Genomic DNA, 24,261 nt, shown 5'->3' on the forward strand with positions numbered 1-24,261 from the left:
ATTCTCTCAGCAGAGCCAATGGTGGCACTGCTCAATCAGACACACACACAGTCACATACTATGCTTGAGTAAGCACATCTCCACATAAAGTCATACCCGAGACGCACAGAACATAGTACAGCTCTATGTTAAGGGTGTGAGTACATCACCTCTCCTCTTTTCCAACTGAATGAGGGATGGGGAGGAGTGGTATCTATGCAATTACTGTCCTCTGTCCCTTTTTGAAAGTCCATCAAAGTGCTTCACACTTAGCAATTATTAGGGTCGGCCAATCACTGGCCAGCTTCTAGATGGTCTGCTGGTTGCCTTAAAAGGGAAGGAGTTCGTTTTGCAATTGGCCTAGGGTATATGTATGCTAGTGAGATGGCGAAAATGTCAAGATCATCCAGCCAATCACAAAGTAGAACAGGAACACTGGATACACGACCAGGGTTTTCCTATTGGCCGGTTGGCTGTCTGCAAGAAATGCTGTGGAGGCTGTGAATGAAACATACATGAGTTTAGATTGCACTGAAATCCCCTAAAGACTGTGTACACGAAATAGACAATGAGTTTAGGGATCTAGTCTTATTTTCTTCTTCTTTATCACTTTACTATCTGGTTATTAATAGCATTTAATTGATGGTACATTAAGGATTAATTCATTTGTAATTACTTAGCGCAAAACTTGTCATTTTAATTGTACTCTTCACATTTTTATTCTGCTTGGTAGATATTTTATTTTTATTACACAGTATTATATTTTTTAATGTCAAACCAAAATAAAGCTAAAAATATTGTCACTATGTAAACCTCCAAATAAAACAACACATAAATCGTATTTAAGATTAATTATTAAAAGTTATTTTTTATCAGGAATATTGTTATTTTACTTTTATTTGGTTATTTATTTCACACCATGATCCACTAAATGTACAGTTTTTCCTCATAGGTATAAAGTAATGAAATAATTGAAAAAAAATAAACAAATTAAATTAGTCTACACAGCCACCTGGTGGTGGTTGCATGCACTGCCTGAGGGGCTTGTTTGCCCAATGGTGTATCAGCAGACAAAACAGATGCATTCTAAACATTACTGCTATAAACAGAAATCTGAATAATTTAAGTAGAACAATCCCAATCTGTGAACAATGTGGGATTGACAGATAAACGATTTTGATTGGTTCTTACCAAATGTTGACCAGGTGAAGGATGCTGTGACAACTATAAGACGGACAGCAAAACCGAGTTTGCCTGAGCCCCCCAGAAGAACGATGCGGCAAACTATCATGGCCACAGTCAGAGGAAGAATACAGTACCCCAACACACATAGACTCTGGAAAAATGATCTGTGCAGACAAAGAGTGAGTAAAACAGAGAAATGGAGAGAAGGAATGACATTGTTCCAGTAATGTGCTCAAACATTAAATCAGCTAAAATTATTATGCACTCTAAATTTTCTAGAAGCCAATGGATATTTAGCAAATTCAGAAAACTCATGTTGCTAATAGATGAACAATCTGGTGTAGATGGGTTTTTAGTAAGTTCATATTTTTATTAACTAATGAAATACGATTTTCAAATTGTAGGACAGAACCTGATTTAAGTCGGAGGGGTTAAAATAAGAGAGCATACAAATAAAAGCTACACATAACAGTAGCCATTCTAAAAGTGTAAAAATATTTATTACCTTGCATAAAGTAAGCATTTGAGATCTTTTTTTACTGTATTTAATTTCCATTTCCATAGTGACAAAATGCTCTGAAATTCTGAACATGCATAGGTTTGAAACGCTGGGCATTAAAGGCATACTTTTTTCTATTGTTCTAAAACAATGGAGCCTATTTAAAGAATGGTCAAATAATCACATTTTTTTAGCTGTTTTCTTAGTGGATTTATTATTATACAATAATTTATAACAAGATATAAATATATACACACAGTACACAGCATAAATGATGCTTGCTGTTAAACATCATGACAAAGGGCATCTCAGGAATCACATTACAGTGGTTATTTGTACTGAACAGAGAGCGTCACACCTCTCTTTATTCATTTGCACTGGTTTCCAAAAGGCATTCGCATAAAATTCAAGCCACTGATGTTTGCCTAAAGAAAAACAGCTGGCTCTGCATCCCTATACCTACACAAACTACTTCAGACCCGTGTGACCTCCAGAAGCTTGAATTTCGCAAGTGAGATCCCAAAGAGGCACAACAAGGACCTTTACCTTGACTGTTGGACATGCTGGTGAACTTGCATATTGTTGCCCTATTGTTGCCCTATTGTTGTAAAAATAACGCTCTTTGACAGATGTATCGCTTTTATTACGTACCATTACGCTTACCATGTCATCAACTATCCAATAATGCAATTGTGGGTGTGTTTTGCCATTTAAAAACCTTTATAAATTATCTTGATTTTGATCTATAATGTGAGCTGGGGGGCGCCACCTTTGAGCAAATGTACCGCAGTTCAGAGTCCTGTCAATCGGATTTACAGCACGCAAGTTCAGCAGTTTCTCATGAAATAATTAAGTGACCGGTGAACTGCGAGAAGACTCAAGTAAACTTTATAGTTACTAACACTATGTGTATCTGATAATATTAAAACATGTTATATTTGAATTTATTGTTATTGCTGCTTCCATAGACACCAGTGTGTATTCTACAAACTCTAAATGTATTGTTTTACTAGCACTTTTGTGTATTTAAATGTTTGAAACCTAATTATCCGGTGAAAACACTGCAAGATGCGTCATGCGCTGAGCGCATCCGTATCTGGCTCAGCGGCAGCTAAAGTGCGAAAACACTGAATCTGAATCTGGCAGTTATGTCACGTCACTGCACATTCTAAATTTCATTTGTGGTACCCAGAGCCATTGAAAAAACATTTTTATATGGCTCTGGTGGCACCATACTCTCAGGGGCACAGAAAAAATCCCACATGTGGGAACGCTCAAAAAGTTAATAGAGATGGGCACAAAAAATTAACAAATTTCCTCCCATTTGTCACACTTCACTTGTCATGTCTCTATTCCCCCCAGTGAGGCGCACCCCACACTTTGAGAAACAAACAATTGTCTTGGATATGGTTGACTAGCTCTTTTTCTACCCCTAGCGATGAGACAACGTCCCTTTAGTTGGTACAGATGCCGAAGCACAGCCAACAATTTGGTTTGACTTAAGAGACTCCTTTTTAATATTAATATTATATTACTAAATAAACTGACAAAGAAAACTGCACTAAAATCAAACTTCCTCCACTCCGAGGATCTAAGGTTCTCTTTTTCTGTGCTTCTACCAAGCTAATTAATTACCTAGACTGTAGTTGTAATTTGTGCTGCTAGAGTTTCATAATAAGTTGAAAGTTGTTTTGCCCCATTGTTTTGCCAAAGCATCTGTCAAATGAATTACAACCGCGATATGACTATGCACCCCTCCCCCACAGGGAACGAGTTCCATCCACCACAGTCTCACAAAATCCTGGAGAAAACAAAGAAATATAAATGAAAATCTGACAGTTTACTCACATAGTTCCTCCTAGGAGTTTGGAGTTGAGGGTGATGATTACAGAACCAAACCAGATGATGACAAAGACTTCTGCAAACTGTGGTCTGCCATCCTCCTCACTGTCAGCAGACCCACCCTGCAGCATTCTGAGATAGACCATATTATAAATACAATATATTTGCTGGAGTTATAGAGACAATAGTTCTAGCTCCGACTGTTCAACATTACTACTCACAAGGCCAGAGTGACAAAGAGGATGAGAGGTCCCCATAAGTCCCCTAAAAAGTACAGAAAACATACACTCTTTATTAAATTAAGACAGTTGAAGAACATTTAACATGTATAATAATAAGTGATCAAAAACAGCCACATCCCTTATGTAATCTAATTGTGTAATTAGAACTGGATGAACTGTGAATGATGGACTCACAGTCTCTGAGTAGCGCAGAACTTTTCTTGGGGTACATCACATGGACAAACTTCTGTCCAATGGCTCTTAGATCCCTCAGCTAAGACCCACAAACAGAGCAAAGAGAGAATAAGAAACACTGCTTCAACTCAAACAAAACTACCCTTAAATGTGAACTCCAGTGTTATTTTAGTATTATTTGTATATTATTATAGTCTGCTTTTATTTTCATTTTGTTGTGTGATTTTTATTTGCTTTTACAAATATTTCTATACAGCTTTAGTTAAATTTTATTTCAGTTTTAGTAATTGTAGTACTTCAACTTAAACATATTTTAGTTAGTTGCCAAGGCCGGGTTTTCTATCTAATATTTATACTTTAATTTATTTCAGCTTTCTTTTAATTACAGACAAATGTATTGTGATGTATTAAATGTAAATATGTTTTATTAAACAATAACACTGGTGTACTTAGAATTATTTTCCTCATTACAATTATCCACACAAAAAAATATATGAATACAGAAAATGTGCATTGCCATATATGCCATTATATCGCTACCCTGTAACAAAATGTTTCACTTACAATAGTGTCTTTGACAGGCTCATCCAGCGTAGAGAGATCATTGTCAGCATTCTGCGAGCTAACAGGAACGGATATATCTCCCTCCACTAGTATGTCCTCCGAAATTGAAATGTCAGACAAACCTGCAAACTGAGACAGGAAGAATGACTGTTTAAATCATTCATGGCATACCAAAACACAAGTTCACATTTATCTTCTACACCAACAATTCTCAAGATGTGACTCAATGGTGGTACATGCAGGATTTATAATGGGTTGTGTGTTGACTGACTAATTAGAGGTAAATAATAAAGTAATAATCATAATGAAAACAAAGCACTTAAATTGAATCCGCTCATTAATAACAGTTAAATGTGTGATAAAGTGTTTCTGTTGTCTTCAAAATATAGGTGTATTAGCATCTTATTATTTAAGATTATTTCAATTAGTCAAGAAGAAAACAACAGTCAGGCAAATGAATGGTAGAAGTAGACCATTTCACAATACAATTTGTACGCTATTTATTTAAAACTTCCTGACCTGAAAACGGACACCTTGACCCCAGGCTTAAGAAGAATTGCAAACTTTTAACTCAGTAAAACCTATTGTGAAAATCTAATGCATAGAAACCTAATTTAAAGACCCATATGAACACTGGAAATAACTTACATCTAAACATAGAGCGTTAAATCACCCGTACAGAAATGTAAGTGTATCTCTCTGTCGAAATCTGGGAAATTGCGATCAAATGATGGAAATCGACCATATATTGATTTGAGTCTAGAGCTAGTCTGTACAAATTAAAATCTCTGCACTAATATAGCGAATAAATAAACATTTAAAATCAGACAGACTCAGACTGAGAAAGACAGTGAGACAGTGTCGCCAACAGTTTCCTCTCTCACTGTTTACATTGTTTGGTAACACTGCACAATAAAAGGAGTAATTCTGTTTTCCATAAAAATCAACAAATCTATCAGTATGGTCATTTGGGTGATGTTTAAAAAATCGTTAATTAAGTAACGTTAGAAACGACCATCTGCTTTTACACGTAATAATAAACTTAACCCAGCAGAGATTTACTGACGACACACTTACATTACAATCCCAAAAAGTACTCGGTATCGGTTCCCAGACAAAAGCAAAAACGGTGGATACGCTGACAATGTGTTTTAGAGGTATTTAAGCGTTTTAAAGCATGTTTTGTGATGTATCTTACCATAGGCTTGCTAGACTCTGCTTCCGCCATCTTTACACGGATACGGATACGTCATCGGTACTGTGACGTCAAAAACGCCAACATGCCGCTGAGAAAATAATAATAATATATTGTTGATACATTTTATGTATTGTATATAAAGTTGTATATCATAATGTCATCCATACTATTTGCAAGCAATAAAATAAAAGAATATAACAGAAAATAGTAAAATAAAATAAAAATAAAAGAATACATTTCAGGGTGCCAAGACCTACTTTTTCGGTTTTTTTTGAATGGAACGTAAATCCTACCTGGACTGTCCTAATACAGTCCTAATCCTAATACTGTCTCACTGTGTCATTTGTATGATTTATTTTCCTAATTTTGTATTGTATTTAGCCCTGGCATTGGTTTTGGTCTTGTATGTTCTCAGCAATAACAATAAAAAGACAACGACGACGACAACAGCAGCAGCAGCAACAACAATAATAATATTATTTTTATTTATTATTATTATTATTAATATTATTATTATACAAAATTTGGTTCGTCTATTTAATATTTTATTAAAAACATGGCACTTTTTGAGTTCATATCATTTGCTAAATGTACATGTTATGCTCTATGTTTCAAATTGATCAAAGCTTTGAAATCACATTAACACAAAAATGAAAAAAAAAATGCTGTGTAAATGTATTTGTATGATTCAGAAGAACAGTGTCATGTCTCTTTAAGGGTCGCAGTGTGTGGGTTTAGAAATACAACGTGCGGATAGAATGACAAACTAGCAAGACATCGAAACATTAAAATAGGCGAGGCTTTAGTGGCCCGGATGTTTGTCTCTACTTGAACCTATGGGCGCGTCTCAATCACCTCACTAGTTCAGTAGTCAGGGCACTGATCAGGGAGTCAGCCCATTGACTTGTGCCCTAATCAGCAGTGCCCTGACTAGTGGACTAGTGAGATGATTGAGACGCGGCCAATGACTTGAACAAGAAGGAACAACACACGCACACACACACACAAACACATTTCAATTTTAACTATTCATTGTATATTTCATTGCAATGGTTATTAAGTGTCATTTTTTTCAGAGGTAACTTTTTACATCCGTTTATAGCTCAGGTGCAACGGGGTGCAACGTTGGCGGCATGTCACGTGGTAAATGTTACTTTTCCCAGCGCTGTTCAAAATGACTAATAATAGTCGTTTATGATTGCTGGATACCGCTATCATTAATTCATAATTTAATAGTTACTGTAGAGGCATATTTCCATTGTATTTTAGGTACCAAAAAATAGATTTGAATGATTATACCTTTCAGCATATTTATGTCTGCAACGATACAAAATACATCCTGAGATTTATATGCAGGTCAATGGAGAATTTTCTTTTGTGGGCCTTCACTCGCCCCCTAGAGGAGGAAAACGTCGTGTCCCATAAAAGTAATAGTTATCGTTAGTTACTAACAAGTGACATTTGCCGCCCAATGATGTGGGAGTGCTCAGAATGTTGCCCTGCCCGCCGCGTTTGTCAGTCCCTCCGCTCCCAAAACAAGGAAAAGTATTGAAACACAAATACTTTATCAGTACTTTAAAGTTTTAGCCTGCTTAGCAACTCATGTCGACTTGGTCTTTTTAGCAAAACCGCGTGCACACGGAAGCAGTCACTACCGCAGCGCTGGATTATTATTTTTTTCATTTTTTCCCCAAACTGCATTACAATATGTCAAATATGGGTAACTTTATCGAAACCAATTAATCGAAATCAACTTGATTAATACAGCCGAGTGATCAACAGGCACGTCAGTCGTGGTTTGTGTACTTTATTGACAACAAAAGGATGGGGCATCCTCCACTGGAGTTCAGCGACTGCTACTCCGACAGTCCAAATTTCAGAGAGAGGTTGAAATGCTACGAAAACGAGCTGGAAAAAACCAACAAGTTCCTAAAGGATGTCATCAAGGACGGGAACAGTGTGATCAACACGATTAAAGGTAAAATGCTTTTGCAGCCGCGGTGGTCGTTGCTGGGGGAGGTGGATCGAGGTCTCCCCTTTACAAATTTAAGACGTGCTGTCGATGAACGAATAGCCTACGCACGATCGATATAATTTGTTTTTACTCAGAAAAGTCGTTTTATTCGTATGGCTTTTTGAAAAAGCTTTCACTTGCAGATCACTGGTTGGTTTTAAAGGGGATTATGAACTGTAGAGGGGAGGGAGGGAGGGATGGATCTGGCAGATGGTGCGCACCTCTCAGTGATGCTGGCAACAATTTCAGGGGAGACGTTGATTTATTTATAGAAGACAACTTTAATTTTCCAGATTAGTAAATTAAATTCAAATAAAAAGTGTTAACGTGTCAACAAGACGATTAAGGTGGGGATATAGCCTTCAGTCATATGAACCCAGATGCTAGCAGCACTTATCACTATTATGCTGATCTCATAGATGTCAATTATAAGGCACTTAAGTATTCTCGAAATGGAGATGAGAGATATTCGGGCTGTAAATAAACTAGCAGTCTAAGAAGCATTGATTTTTACGACCATACGCCACGATAGATTAGACTGTCTTTCTTCCTCCTTCCTCTTCGTTTGTTTTGCTGAACTCTGAAGTGTTATGGAGCAACAAACTACAAATGGAATTTTTCCACGACTCCAGTCTTACTCTATACTTTCCCCCTGAACGAGGCAGTTAACGATAGAGGAACTATCGCTGAAAACAATGCACGTTAGACAGTAGCTTCTGCTTTATGACTAATGAGGAGAAGCTGCTGAACTCACATGAGTTGTATTATAGTCATTATAGATACTGATATAATAGTAATTATAGCTGTAGATTTCCCAGTGCATAACTCATATGTGGTGCAAATGAGTTATTGTCTTTAGGGTTCAGGGAAATATCAGATCATTGTAAAAGTGTGATTTCCAGGCCTGGTCATGGAAATCAATAAAAATGAAAGGAAAAAAAACGAACTAAATTTTTTTCTAAAAATGTGGCAATCATAACAATTATGTTTTATTAAAATTAATAAAACGTTTTTTACTAATTACATTTTAATAAATATAATTTTATCTCCAATAATTGCTTCAACCTTGTATTTGTACAACCAGATCATATCATCAAATTCTTTTAAAGGGTTATTTCACCCAAAAATTTAATTTCTGTTATTAATGACTCACCCCAAGGTCATTCCACACCCGTAAGACCTCCGTTCATCTTCGGAACACAGTTTAAGATATTTTAGATTTAGTCTGAGCCGAGGCCTTTCTGTCCTTTTAATGTAAGTGTATGCCCACTTGCTGTCCACGTCCAGAAGGTAATGAAAACATCATCAAAGTGGTCCATATGTGACATCAGTTGGTTAGTTAGACTCTTTTGAAGTGTCGACAATACATTTTGGTCCAAAAATAACAAAAAATATGACTTTATTCAGCATGCTTATGTCTTTCAGGAGATCTAATTCTCCTGCCAGGCTATTGTTGAAAATAAGAACTTGTTCTTAAGTAACTTGCCTGGTTAAATAAAGGTTAAATATGCCCTAGAATGAAAAATTGAATTAACCTTGCCATAGTGAAATAATAAGAGTTCAGTAAATGGACATCACATACTGTGAGTCTCAAACACCATTGCCTCCTCCTTATGTAAAATTCGTGCATGAAAAACACCACGGAAAAATAAGTGAACATGTTCATTGTCAGGTGTGAACATAAGTGAAAATGGTCAGGCTAACTGATGGAGCCGAATCATCGGGACTGCAGGTAAACAAGCGTTCCACAGACAAAAAATGTCAACAGTCATGGTTGATGTTTACTACAATCGGATACCACAACAATTTAATTCAAAATTGTTTGTTTGTTTAGCCCATTTCAAGCAAGCTTCGCTCAGCGTCTTAAACTGAAGAAAGGGGCAATTACAATTATATTCCTGCAAGCAGTAAGTAGTGATTTATCCACTTATTGACTGTTTAAACAATTTCTGATTAAATTGAAAGTTTCTTAGAGAGACCGCATTGTCTAGATAACGCAAGATGCTAGTACAGTAACAACAGGAAACTCCAAGTACTATATAAAACTAAATAGTGTGTAGATACAACAAACCACAACCATAGATACGTTGCTTACATATCGACTTCATATGACAAGGCTATTCATTTTGTAAATATATACAGGTCCTTCTCAAAAAATTAGTATATTGTGATAAAGTTCATTATTTTCCATAATGTAATGATAAAAATGAAACTTTCATATATTTTAGATTCATTGCACATCAAGTGAAATATTTCAGGTATTTTATTGTTTTAATACTGATGATTTTGGCATTATAGCTCATGAAAACCCAAAATTACTGTCTCAAAAAAATTAGCATATAATGAAAAGGTTCTCTAAACAAGCTATTAACCTAATCATCTGAATCAACTAATTAACTCTAAACACCTGCAAAAGATTCCTGAGGCTTTTAAAAACTCCCAGCCTGGTTCTTTACTCAAAACCGCAATCATGGGTAAGCCTGCCGACCTGACTGCTGTCCAGAAGGCCATCATTGACACCCTCAAGCGAAAGTGTAAGACACAGAAAGAAATTTCTGAACGAATAGGCTGTTCCCAGAGTGCTGTATCAAGGCACCTCAGTGGGAAGTCTGTGGGAAGGAAAAAGTGTGGCAAAAACGCTGCACAACAAGAAGAGGTGACCGGAACCTGAGGAAGATTGTGAAGAAGGACCGATTCCAGGACCTTGGGGGACCTGCGGAAGCAGTGGACTGAGTATGGAGTAGAAACATCCAGAGCCACCGTGCACAGGCGTGTGCAGGAAATGGCCTACAGGTGCCGCATTCCCCAGGTCAAGACACTTTTGGGCTACAGAGAAGCAGCACTGGACTGTTGCTCAGTGGTCCAAAGTATTTTTTTCGGATGAAAGCAAATTTTGCATGTCATTCGGAAATCAAGGTGCCAGAGTCTGGAGGAAGACTGGGGAGAAGGAAATGCCAAAATGCCTGAAGTCCAGTGTCAAGTACCCACAGTCAGTGATGGTCTGGGGTGCCATGTCAGCTGCTGGTGTTGGTCCACTGTGTTTTATCAAGGGCAGGGTCAATGCAGCTAGCTATCAGGAGATTTTGGAACACTTCATGCTTCCATCTGCTGAAAAGCTTTATGAAGATGAAGATTTCGTTTTTCAGCACGACCTGGCACCTGCTCACAGTGCCAAAACCACTGGTAAATGGTTTACTGACCATGGTATTACTGTGCTCAACTGGCCTGCCAACTCTCCTGACCTAAACCCCATAGAGAATCTGGGATATTGTGAGGAGAAAATTTTATTCAATTTTATATTGTGCATTGTTACAATGTGCTAAATAATGTAATTGATTATTTTAAACTTTATATTAATATATGCAATTGCAATGCCTTGATTTTTAGTAATTTTGTAGTAGTACAATTAGCCTTAAATGTAATGTAAAAGTAAAAGTAGCCATAAATGTAATGGTACTAATAATTGGCATAATTTCTTTAGCTGTTTCGGTTTCGGCCTTGGTTTCCTCTTTTTTGGTTTCGGCCAATAATTTTGATTTCGGTGCATCACTACTTACAATGTTCTGCTCGGTATGTCGTCAACGCGCTTCAGAAGATGCCAAAACTAATAGTTTCATTGTTGGGACTAAAAGAGGCACAGAGCACAGAGCCATACTCATTTAATGAAATGTACATCAGTTCATGGTTTGTGTGTATAAAGAAAGAGAAAATATTTGACATTAAATAAACTGCTTAAGTATTGTAGAGATTGTGGTATTAATTTTTACATGCAGTTACACATTGTCAGTAAAAACAAGAAAGTGGCTGGTAAAAACATTGAGTGACTGGTAGATTTTGAAATCCACCAGCCACTCAATGTTAACAAAAAAGTTAATTTCCATCCCTGGCAAGCACTGTCTACAGGTGACATCACGTATTTTGCGAAATTTGCAGTTAGGTGATGTCCTTCATACATCGCAAAACAGGTATGCAATATAAACAATACAAAATTGGCCTATGATAGAGATTTAAATTCTAAATTCTACTACAACTGTTCATTAAGGTTTGTTGCTGATTAGAACTTGAAGTGCGATGAGGTCTTAAAATATTTTGAGAAGGTCTTAAAAAAGTTAAAAAGGTATTGAAATTAACTTCAGGATTCCTGCATATACCCTGTAAAGGCACTAAGTGCAAATAGTGATAGATTTAAGAGCATTATTTTCTTTTGAACAATGCCTAAATAGTAATTAGATTCTATTTGCACTAAGTGTGAATGGTTGTTAGATGATGGTGACTTCTGCCCTTAATGATAAGGGGTGTGACGTTTCCGGAAAACCTGTGCTTGGTACTTCAGCCAATAAAAATACATGAAACTACATTTGGCCATCTAACAAATCTAAGACTATTGTGTTTTTCGGAGGGATGGGCTATAGAAGCAGGAAGCAAACGAGCCGTTTAAAGGACAGTGAAGACAGTGGTGTGGAATAAAGGTCAAATATATGAAAAATACAGTGTAAAAAAAAAAAAGAAGTATTAAGACATAACATACTGTGCCCCATAAACACAACCAAGCCTAGAAAAAAAAACACGGAACCACCTCTTTAAAATTATAAATGGATGCTACATTATTGGGACATTACTTGTCCCTATCCCTAAAGTCCATTACACCTAAAGGAGCCTTAACCCTAACCCTATGGTTAAACACTTTATTGCCACTATATACTCGTTAGGCACTTTATTGCCACTTTTTGAGTATTTTATTATTTAAAATAAACAGACAGACTGAAGGCCTGGAGTTTAGATTTCATCTCAGCTTTCTTTGGCCATGGACTGCCCAAGAGGACGTTTGACTGACATGTAACATGGCTAATCACAGTTTTGTCCGCTGTCCTGTTTTGGGGCGTGTAATGTTGATATTCCTGAGTGCATCTAACAAATTATTCATTCAAGAACGTTGTGCAATTTTACTGCAGTAATGGTGCCGTGAATTTCACGTAATTCCATCCAGCGTTTACCTAGCCTAGAAATCTAGCACCCTAGGGGCAGCAAACCTAATCTGCCGTGAGTGTCAGCTAGCAACTCTCAATACACTTCTGAGCTGTAAAAACCAAACTCTGGTCGGGCAAATCACATCGTGTATAGAGTCGGTGGGCGGGGCTTAGCATAATGACGGCCGAGTTGCGTTTGCGTGCTTCTAGTAAACACAGAAACTGGCCAACGGCGGTCTTTTGTATCAGCTTTGACTAGGGTTGGGCATCGTTTTGATTTGAACGATTCTGATTCCGATTCCGATTCCGATTCTTACTTTCGATTCCGGTTCTTTTCGATTCTCGATTCCGATTCTTTGAGGGGTGGAGTCAAAACATGTCACATCCATATTCAAAGCTATTTTCAATACCACGGGGGAAAAACGCTGCATATACTGTCGATTAGATATTTTTTATATAATTATTTTTTTTTGTCTGTCTTTTGAAAGTCTCCTATATAAACATTGATCAATTACTATTAAAATTCTCTCACAAATATTTGCTAACTCAATGTATTTTTTACAACGGGGTAATTGTGTTGCAATAGTTTACACACAGCACAAGTAAGCTTGATTTCGAATGGTAAATTGAATTTAAAAAGATGACTAAATAGTAATTAAATAAGAACAAATAAACATATTACAAAAAATAGCACAAATAAATAAAACAGAATAAAATATATAAATGAAAGACTGCTTTATTTTTTTCAGGTAGGTCTAACATTCAGGTAAGAAACTGAAATAAAAAATGCAAAGTGGCTAATTAAATTTAAAATAACATTGGATAATGTTTTTTGCAAAAAATTAAATAGTTTCATATAAAACCATTAAAGATACACACGTTGATCAGTCAAGAGCAGTGTGATTGTTTGTCTTTTTGTAGTTTGACTTTGAATAACTGCGGTCCCTTTAAGAACTGCCGCACTCATGGATCCTGAACACTGTTCCTGTTACTCTTTCTTCATTTCTTCCTGAATTGTTTACGACTGTGTTTACATTATTACTCTTCAAAATGTGCACTGACAATTTGGTTGATTGTATTTGACCAATAATAAGCTGGAAAAAAAGCAAATATTTGCACTTGTATGTCAGAGGGGGCTTTATTACGGTATGTGTGTGTGCACGCTTCAGATGTGAGCCTAAAATCTGAGGGATTCGTAGAATTATGTGCAATCCCGCGCGAAATTCAGACCGATCACACACACTAACACTAACACGCTGTCGTAAGGAAAAGTCCAGCAGAATACGCGTTCGCCGTGTTCAGAGGGTTAACCGGGCTGAGTGAGAATATGCGGCTGCACGTCATCTCGCTGTCGGTCAGAGAAGGAGAGGAGAGGAGAGCAGCTGGGATCGATACTGTAGAAACTGAGCAGGCTATCGTATCTTTTCAGATATTTCAGTATCGATATTTTTGATAACACTAGTTGCACTGTGCCGACCCAGCCTTTTTAAAAAGTGAAATAAATCCAGACTTCAGAGCCGCTTACCGGGCTTCCATGGCTAAAAGAACAAGCGGGCGCGCAAGCACCGGAAATCAGGTGGCCATGGAAACCAAAACTTGCGCGTTTGGAACCGATGATCGGAACCGAAAACAAATTTTCTAAACGATTCCAATGGAATCGTTATTTTTTAAACGGTTCCAAGTTGGAACCGGTTCTCGATGCCCAACCCTAGCTTTGACCGCGACTCTGGAAGACTTAGAGTTAAGCTTTTCTCTGAGAAAAGAACAAAGAACGACACTGAAGTCATTCTTAAAAAGGGAAGATGTGTTATGAGTTTTGCCCACCGGATACGGCGAAAGTTTAATCATCAACTCGGTCTGGTTCACCTTCTTTCCTCTGGTTGGTTGTATGTTAACACTATCTAATTGCGTGCACGCCGTGCAGAAGGAGTCTGAAAGATAATCGTTTATCCCGCCCCTCGGATTGAGCCCTGTCAATGGTGAGTTTCCAGACCAAACATCTTGATGTAGGTCTGGCTTGCCAGGCTAGCGTTTACCCTGGCAAGCGATCTTTGCCACAGTTGTAAAACACGACAGCTTTCTTCTTCCATGAGAGGGTTTGGTGTTACGATGGCTTTGCTTCCAGGCGAGTTGATAAACAATGTGACACACGTCTCCCGGACATCCGGTAGAATTCAACCAATCAGATGATGACTTAGAAAATCCTAAAGTGTTTCCAGTTAAGTGTGCCATATACATCAAATGTTCAGCTTACGGTCCCTGGGCATGACGTCTGAGGCTGAGACCAGGTAAAAGCCAGATTTGGTCGCTTGTCAGACTTCTCCTGTTGTCAGATGGGTGTAATTTTGTAATTATGTCTGGGTCAACCAGACATTGGTGGGCAGAGTTATTGTAAATAGTCTCTGCCTACAAGGCAAGCTATTTGCAGTTGCACTTGAGTGTGTAAATACACACTCCAAAATATGAAATACATCACAGAATGTTGCAATAAATAAAAGTACAATGTACACATAAGCATAAATACATTAGGTAATAAATAAATAAGTATGTCAAGCTCTAAAATAAATTGTCTAGAAATTGCTTTTTAAAATACAATTATTTTAAATCCTTTAATCCTGAACTACTGCAAGTGTAATGTACATGAATTGTTTAAAAAGAGCAGGAATCATGTGTCGTCAAATTATTTTCTGATTGATTGGAGAGTTTCAGCTGATTCGCGGTCAGTTTTACCATTTGCATTTCACTGCAATTTAATTTGGGTAGAAAACATGACAGTTAGTCTTCTGGTTGTAATAATTTGATGATTCAGCTTTAATTTATCTCCTTCTCAGACTTCCTTCCCTAATTTCAATTGAGGTCATACTTTCTAAAAAGCATGTTTTTATTTTTCCCACAGAGTTATGCAAGCTTATTATTTGCCTAACCATAAGCCACTTTCTATACCTCAGAGTGCAACACTCTAAAAGCGGAGTGCTGAGCCATTAAGGCAGATTTCCTTTTGGAACTGGGCAATTTAATGACTGCAATCTGCTCCCCGATGTTTCCAGTGTCTTGGAACAATAATAATAATGAATTTGTTACATTTATATAGCACTTTTCTGTGTACTCAAAGCGCTTTACATATAAAAGAAGGGAATCACCTCAACCAGCAATGGAAGAAGTCTTCAGTAACCTTTGCTTTGGTAACTGAAGGAACCACTGGAGCCCATACAATATAATATCCACTATCTGAAGTTCTGCAACTTCTGAGTCATATGACCTGACTCAGTGGTTTCAATATGCTTGCTTCCTGCGTTTATGTAGGTTTGCACTTTTTGAGGAATATCATGGGTGCTGTATGGATGTGAAACTTAACACAGGAAGTTGAGCATTTCCTTTTCTCCAATGATGAGGAACCTCCTTGGAGATCTATTACTCTTCTTATGAGCAAACAGAGAATATCAACATTTTCAGAAGGATTGAGGATGATTTTATATATTGCTTTTTGCTTTAACAAACATGCTATCAATACAAGATTTTTGTGGCTGTTGTGGTTTTAAAATATTTTTTGAACAAATAATCAAACATCTTTTACACAACACTTTTTGGCACCTCTCCATTTAAACACCCCCTGTTTAGTTTAGCAATCTCCTTTTGTCATCTTTTTGACTGCACTGACCGGTTTTTCAGCCGAGTCTGGTTCTCTTCTACCAGGATGTGGTTCTTGGCTTCAGCTGTGGTTCAGTAATTTATAACCTGCAGTACAAACTGACACTTTGTCACACACACTTTGTCGTGCATTTCAAGAACACCTGTTACATCACTTTTTGTTGCAAGAGTAAAATAGCTCGCTTTTGAGATCCGTGTTTGCGTTTGTCAGAGGGGCCGTACAGGGCGGGTTTTGTGATCTAGTTTGGAGAGTAGTCTGTCATGCCAGCTCTTCTTGCTTTAGACAAACACACTCTTTGTGTCCTTTTCATCAGAGGGGATATAATCACTTAAGCCTTTTCCTCTGTTAGCACGTCTCACTTGCACTGAGTATTGTGTTGGCCCACAGCACAGAAATAGAGATAGAAAGAGTTAACGATGAATGGCTTAACTGGCTATTGATCAGTAAAAGAGAGGAATATTTATTATAATATATTTTATATTATGTTGTATTATTAATTATGATGGGTAAATACAGTGTAGTACATTCTAATTTTAAACTACATTTTCAGCATCATTACTCCAGTCTTCAGTGTCACATGATCCTTTAGAAATTATTCTAATATGTTGATTTGTGGCTCAAGAAACATTTCTTAATATTATTAGTATTAAAAACAGTTGCTCTCCTTAATATTTTTGTGGAAACTGTGATACAGTAACATTCAAAAGAATGGGGTGAGTAAGAAAAAGAAAATAAATTGACACTTTTATTTAACAAGGGCACATTAAATTGATTAAAAGTGACAGTAAAAACAATAAATGCTGTTTATTGAACTTTCTATTTACTAAAAAATCCTGAAAAATGTCTTGTGGTTTCCACAAACATATTAAGCATAAAAAATTAAGCAAAAACAAATGTTTTAAGCATTAAAGAACCATTATGGATAATTAAGTACTAATAATATTTAATAATATTTGATTGCCAAATCAGCATACCAGAATGATTTCTGAAGGATCATGTGACACTAAAGACTGGAGCAATGATGCTGAAAGTTCAGCTTTGTCATCACAGGAATAAATTACATTTTAAAATATATTATAGAAAACTGTTATTTTAAACTGTAGTGATATTAGTGTTTTATAAATGCAGCCTTGGTGGCTGAGCATAAGAAAAAAAAAATCAATAAAACATTTGGTCCCACTTCATATTAAATGGCCTTAACTATCTATCTACTTACATAAATATTGTTCATATTGCACTGCAAAACACTTAAAGGGTTAGTTCACCCAAAAATGAAAATAGAAATGTACTGAATGCTAATGCAGGCCTTTTTGAAGCCTTTCTCAGCCATCAGCTTTCAACAAAAATATCTTCATTTGTGTTCCGAAGATGAACAAAGGTGTTATGGGTGTCCAATGACATGAGGGTGAGTAATTAATGAAATAATTTTCATTTTTGGGTGAAATAACCATTTAAGTGCATTGTATTAAATTACTTAAATGTTAGTACATACAAGGGCATCATATATGAAGTGGGTCCAAACATTTTAATTATTCCACTATATATACAGTGAGGAAAATAAGTATTTGAACACCCTGCTGTTTTGCGAGTTCTCCCACTTAGAGGGGTCATGGAGGGGTCTGAAATTGTCATCGTAGGTGCATGTCACAATGTATGATTTTTAATTATTTATTTGTATAATACAGCTGCAAATAAGTATTTGAACACCTGTCTATCAGCTAGAATTCTGACCCTCAAAGACCTGTTAGTCTGCCTTTAAAATGTCTACCTCCACTCCATTAATTATCCTAAATTAGATGCACCTGTTTGAGGTCGTTAGCTGCATAAAGACACCTGTCCACCCCATACAATCAGTAAGAATCCAACTACTAACATGGCCAAGACCAAAGAGCTGTCCAAAGACACTAGAGACAAAATTTTATACCTCCACAAGGCTGGAAAGGGCTACGGGGAAATTGCCAAGCAGCTTGGTGAAAAAAGTCCACTGTTGGAGTAATCATTAGAAAATGGAAGAAGCTAAATATGACTGTCAATCTCCCTCGGACTGGGGCTCTATGCAAGATCTCACCTTGTGGGGTCTCAATGATCCAAAGAAAGGTGCGAAATCAGCCCAGAACTTCACGGGAGGAGCTGGTCAATTACCTGAAAAGAGCTGGGACCACCGTTTCCAATGTTACTGTTGGTAATACACTAAGACGTCATGGTTTGAAATTATGCATGGCACGGAAGTTTCCCCTGCTTAAACCAGCACATATCCAAGCCCATATTAAGTTTGCCAATGACCATTTGGATGATCCAGAGGAGTCATGGGAGAAAGTCATATGGTCAGATGAGACCAAAATAGAACTTTTTGGTCATAATTCCAGTAAACGTGTTTGGAGGAAGAAGAATGGTGAGTACCATCCCAAGAACACCATCCCTACTGTGAAGGATGGGGGTGGTAGCATCATGCTTTACGGATGTTTTTCTGCACATGGGACAGGGCGACTGCACTGTATTAGGGAGAGGATGACCAGGGCCATGTATTGCGAGATTTTGGGGAACAATCTCCTTCTCTCAGTTAGAGCATTGAAGATGGGTCAAGGCTGGGTCTTCCAACATGAGAATGACCCGAAGCACACAGCCAGGATAACCAAGGAGTGACTCTGTAAGAAGCATATCAAGGTTTTAGCATGGCCTAGCCAGTCTCCAGACCCAATAGAGAATCTTTGGAGGCAGCTGCCACAGTCCATAAACCTGACTGATCTAGAGAAGATCTGTGTGGTGGAGTGGGCCATAATCCATCTTGCAGTGTGTGCAAACCTGGTGAAAAACTACATGAAACCTCTTTTTTCAGTTTGACCTCTGTAATTGCAAGCAAAGGCTACTATGCCAAATATTAACATTGATTTTCTCAGGTGTTCAAATACTTATTTGCACCTGTATCATGCAAATAAATAGTTAAAAAAAAATCATACATCATACAGGTTTGAACATAGAATCACAATTTTGAGCGTGACATGGTTGTTGGTGCCAGACGGGCCGGTCTACAATTTGCACAAGCTCACCAAAATGGGACGGTTGAAGACTGTAAAAATGTTGCCTGGTCTGAAGAGTCTCGATTTCTTTGAGACCTTCAGATGGTAGAGTCAGAATTTGGTGTAAACAGAATGAGAACATGGATCTATCTTGCATTGTTACCACTGTGCAGGCTGGTGGTGGTGGTGTAATGGTGTGGGGCATGTTTTCTTGGCACATTTAGGCCCCTTAGTGTCAGTTGGGCATAGTTTAAATGCCACGGCCTACCTGAGCATTGTTTCTGACCATGTCCATCCCTTTATGACCACCATGTGCCCATCCTCTGATGGCTACTTCCAGCAGGATAATTCACCATGGTGTGGGGCATGTTTTCTTGGCACATTTAGGCCCCTTAGTGTCAGTTGGGCATAGTTTAAATGCCACGGCCTACCTGAGCATTGTTTCTGACCATGTCCATCCCTTTATGACCACCATGTGCCCATCCTCTGATGGCTACTTCCAGCAGGATAATTCACCATGTCACAAAGCTTGAATCATTTCAAATTGGTTTCTTTAACATGACAATGAGTTCACTGTACTAAAATGGCCCCCACAGTCACCAGATCTCAACCCAATAGAGCATCTTTGGGATGTGGTGGGACTGGAGCTTCGTGGCCTGAATGTACATCCCACAAATCTCCATCAACTGCAAGATGCTATCCTATCAATATGGACCAAGAATTAAAGCTGTATATATATATGTGTGTGTGTGTGTGTGTGTGTGTGTGTGTGTGTGTGTGTGTGTGTGTGTATATTGATTGCACTTTATTCATAAAATGTATGAAATAATCTGAAATATATTATATATCCAAATAGGAGGATAATTTATAGTACCATGTCTGATGCCAAAGAAGGTACCTATGAACTGGAGAGCTACTGAGATCCCATTAATTTCGTAGGCCCAAGTTCAAAATACTTCCAAACCCTTGGTTTGGTTGGGAGAACGTCCCAGCACTTACAGTAATGTAATATGCTGTGGATGAATCTGACAGTGGTCTGTCTTGCTGTATGTGTGGGTTCTGGCACTGAACCTGTGTAGAGAGTTTGAGACATAATTCCATCCTCACCGCGTCCCACAACATCTGATTTCACTTAGCTATAAAGCTGCTTTCCTTATTTCTCAGAGGTTCAGTAATCATTGGCTTCATATGCTAAGTGGCTAGCAACCAATCAACATGTTGAAAGATTCTTTGTGTTTGCATTTCCTGGCCGTGGTCTTTAGTGAAACCGTGAGAGTTGATATAGAGTGTGTTTCATTGGGACCAGAGACATTATAAGGTGTAGGAGAATGACAACTTAAAAACAAATATCCTGCCTTTCCATAAAAAGAGCCACTCAGCTTGTTTTTGCTCAATTGTTTACTCTAGAACATGCATGCTCATTAACATGATTTGAAAGAAAAAAAGAGACAAAAGAGACATTTAAGATACAGTTGCTGCCAACATGCCTGTTGCTTGCATAGAAAAATGACAATAGCCTCATGAGCCATGGCCTGCACTCCAACATGGAGCACGGTTCCGCTTCTGGTGACCCAAGTTCAAGTCCTTGCCCTCTCTCCCCCAATTCACTGCCTGTCTACTTTACTATCCTATCTTAAGGCAAAAACTCCACAGATAAATCTTTAAAAAAAGAAAGAAAACATGTGACTTGAGATATGGACAGACCGAGTGGACTAGTTGTAAAACCTTTAGCATGTGGGATCCATATGTTGAATGAGGAAATGTTTTCTTATTGATGATCTTCATTAGTAGCAATATATTCTGGCCAAATGACCAAACCAGCAAAGACTAATGTGGATTGTTGATCGTTTTTTTATGGTTTTGATGTTGTTTCCAGAATACTCACTAGCAGTGCAGAAATTCTCTCAGACCCTTCAGTCGTTCCAGTTTGATTTCATCGGTGACAGTCTGACTGATGATGAGATGAACATAGGTGAGCTGACAGCTGGTCTTAACCTTTTTGAAGTAGTGATCAATAGTGTGAGTCTGTTTCATTTATGTGGTATGTATGTTTATGTCATCCTTATTTCACTTTTCTGATAAAATATATTTGTGGAATGTGTGGCAGTGTGGTGTGGCAGTTCTGAATATTTGTGCATGTATTTTTGCTTGACTTAGGTATTATGTGCCCTTACCCTGTTTACATGACCACATGTTTTACCTTCATAGCTGAGTCATTTCGTGAGTTTGCTGGTTGGCTGCAGGATGTGGAAGAGGGCCGAATGATGCTGGTTGGTGGAGTGCACTTCTTCCTATACTCTTGTAAAAACATCATCTAAATTCAAATGCAAAAAAAAAAAAAAAAAACTACGATTCTCACACGTCAATAATTAACAATCTGCAATCTGCACAGCCTCCCTGTGTTGAGGGCCAGTTAAACTTGTTTCGGTTCATTTTATTGAGATTTTTGTGCCATAAAACGCAGTAATTAAGTTTTTAGCCCTGGAAACTCCCCCACAGAATTCCTTGAGCTTGTCAGTGAATCTTATCTGTTCTAACCGTGGCATGTATAACAGGAAACCCTAGAATCCGACAAAAATAGACCTTCTCCTTCCTTAAAATGTGCAGAATTGAAGTGCATGACAGGACTGAAATTAATTTTTGCAGATATTTTTTATTATTTCTGCAAGGTTCACATCCACTATGAGGGAAAGTCTGAAACAATTATTCCATTTATATAGATAATACAGGTCAGAATTAATTTACAAATTGATATATTGAACAAAATGATTTGATTATTTATTGTAAATGTTGAAAGCGGTTGTGCTGCTTAATTTTTTTTTTTTTTTGGCATTCTTTGATTAATATAAAGTAAGAAAATAAGCATTTGTTTGAAATAGAACTGTCACTTTTGGTTAATTTAATGCATCCTTGGAATGCATCCTTACAAGTATATAACAGTAATCTCTCAAAGAGATTTGTTGATTTCTCTCAAAATGTTCACTCCAAACCTTTGAACGGTAATATTTCTTATATCTAGAAAAACATATGATGAACAATATCACATTGTTTGTGTAACAAGTGGAGTTTCACACAGAGGCAGAAACCCGTCTTGTATATGATGCTGTGGGACACAATGGCTTAGGCCGATTGTCAGAAATATGGCAAAAACAGTATAACTCGCTGCAAAAGGTTCAACCCAGCTCTCAGGTGGAGTTATTAGTCTGTAATAGGTGCTCTTGGGAAAGGGAAAAGTCCAATAACAAAAGAAGGCAGGTCCAAGGCACTCAGTCAGATGTAAACGAAGGATAAGGAAAGAATTAAAAAGCCTTTATTAAGTATGGCTTAAGTCATTTTAAAATACAAGCGCCAACATGTTTCGACCAAACAAGGGTCTTCATCAGGGCAAAGCAACACAAAGAATGAGAATGACACCAACTTATAAATTAAACACCAGCCATAAACCAACAACATTCATTTAGCCTAATAAGGCCTAATACAATCAATTATCCCAATGAGGCAATCAGGTCTACAGAATTGGAGAAACCAACCTAACGGGCAAAAAAAAAAAAAAAAACTCCCCTTAACCGTAGGCTACCTGGAGAGGAAAACAAAGTTTTTAGGTAGCCTACGGTTAAGGGTAGTTTTTTTTTTTTGCCCATTATGACAACAATCACAGAGAGATCGCACTGTCTGAGAGTTTGGGAATATTCCCACATAATTTATACCTATAATAACATGATATCAGAGTTTTAAAATCAAACATTTTAAAAAAGAACCATAAATCAAGGTTGTTTATATCAATGAGCATTAAGCTGTGTTGTCAGCAAGTCGTTTCCCATCGTGCTTTTGCTCAGCGCAGTCGGTGGAGAACAACATGCCCTCGACTGCACAATCTGACACATCCGCCTTTCGCTCGCGAGAGTTTTTTGACATACATCAGCATGACATTAGAGCAAGCGGGACCGCCCTCGGACACATTTCTAACCCGGCATGCATCTTGCGCTGATCATCGGCGATTGGTTCTGCGCAGATTTTGCTAATCTCAAACAAGCCTATTCTTTGTGTTGCTTTGCCCTGATGAAGACCATTGTTTGGTCAAAAAAATGTTGGCTTCTTTTGTCAACAGTGTAATTTGATGCCATATAGACAAAAATATTAATATTTAATAAAAAATGTATAAATAAATAATATATAAAATGCTGGTACATTTTCTTAATTAAGCTGCCGTTGGCCACTGTGACATAAAGCTAATTTTGGACCTTGCTCTTGGCTTCCTATATGGGGCCACTGCTATTGTGTCGCAGTGGGATACTTGATGTTCATCTGTTCCAGTGTTACAGCTCTTGACCTCTGACCCCAAATTAATGATTAAGAGAGGGACAGTACTTTCTATTAGAGATACAGCAAGAGGCTTTAGGAAGAGTTTTACTCTCTTTTTTTCTTGCAGGTCCAGAATGCTTGTGACTTGCTTATCAAACCTTTGGAAAAGTTTAGGAAGGAGCAGATTGGAGTCACAAAAGTGAGTTTTTATTATACACCTTTACACACATTAAGAACACACACCATGCGCCTGACCACGTGTGTGAGCATGCTCATAATTTCCACATCTGCTTCCTTTCTCCGAGCAAAGGGCACATCATACCACAGCTCACAAATATATATACACATTATATATACAATTATGTATACAATTATGTATAGACGTGTGTGTGCCACACACACACACACACACACACACACACACACACGTCTGGTTTACTATCTTTGTGGGTTCTTTCCATAGACGTAATGGTTTTCATTCCGTACAAACCGTATTTTCTATCCCCCTACACTGTCCCTGCCCCTAAACCTACCCATCACAGGAAACATTCTGCATTTTAACTCTCTCATTCTGTATGATTTATAAGCCTTTTGAAAAGTGGGGACCGCTGACTGGTTCCCACAATGTA

General features: G+C 37.7%; 2 protein-coding genes across 2 annotated transcripts in view; one reads left to right on the top strand and one right to left on the bottom strand.

The window, feature by feature from the left end:
• Positions 1–6: 6 nt before the first annotated feature.
• Positions 7–5,751, bottom strand: yipf6 (Yip1 domain family, member 6). Its single transcript, XM_067440135.1, has 7 exons — positions 5,684–5,751; positions 4,486–4,614; positions 3,922–4,000; positions 3,727–3,769; positions 3,512–3,637; positions 1,171–1,328; positions 7–477 (listed from the first exon to the last, which is right to left on the bottom strand). Exons 1-7 carry the CDS (start codon positions 5,711–5,713, stop codon positions 356–358), a joined length of 687 nt encoding a protein of 228 aa, XP_067296236.1. The 5' UTR covers positions 5,714–5,751; the 3' UTR covers positions 7–355.
• A 1,414-nt stretch (positions 5,752–7,165) lies between these two features.
• Positions 7,166–24,261, top strand: part of ophn1 (oligophrenin 1) — a 50,924-nt gene continuing 33,828 nt past the window's right edge. The window contains exons 1-4 of the mRNA XM_067438587.1: positions 7,166–7,661; positions 21,207–21,302; positions 21,539–21,600; positions 23,760–23,831. Coding sequence (XP_067294688.1) covers positions 7,508–7,661; positions 21,207–21,302; positions 21,539–21,600; positions 23,760–23,831 — 384 coding nt within the window. The 5' untranslated portion in view covers positions 7,166–7,507. The remainder of the gene's footprint in view (positions 7,662–21,206; positions 21,303–21,538; positions 21,601–23,759; positions 23,832–24,261) is intronic.

The sequence above is a fragment of the Pseudorasbora parva genome, chromosome 3, assembly GCF_024679245.1.
Source record: "Pseudorasbora parva isolate DD20220531a chromosome 3, ASM2467924v1, whole genome shotgun sequence".
Taxonomy (NCBI): Eukaryota; Metazoa; Chordata; class Actinopteri; order Cypriniformes; family Gobionidae; genus Pseudorasbora; species Pseudorasbora parva.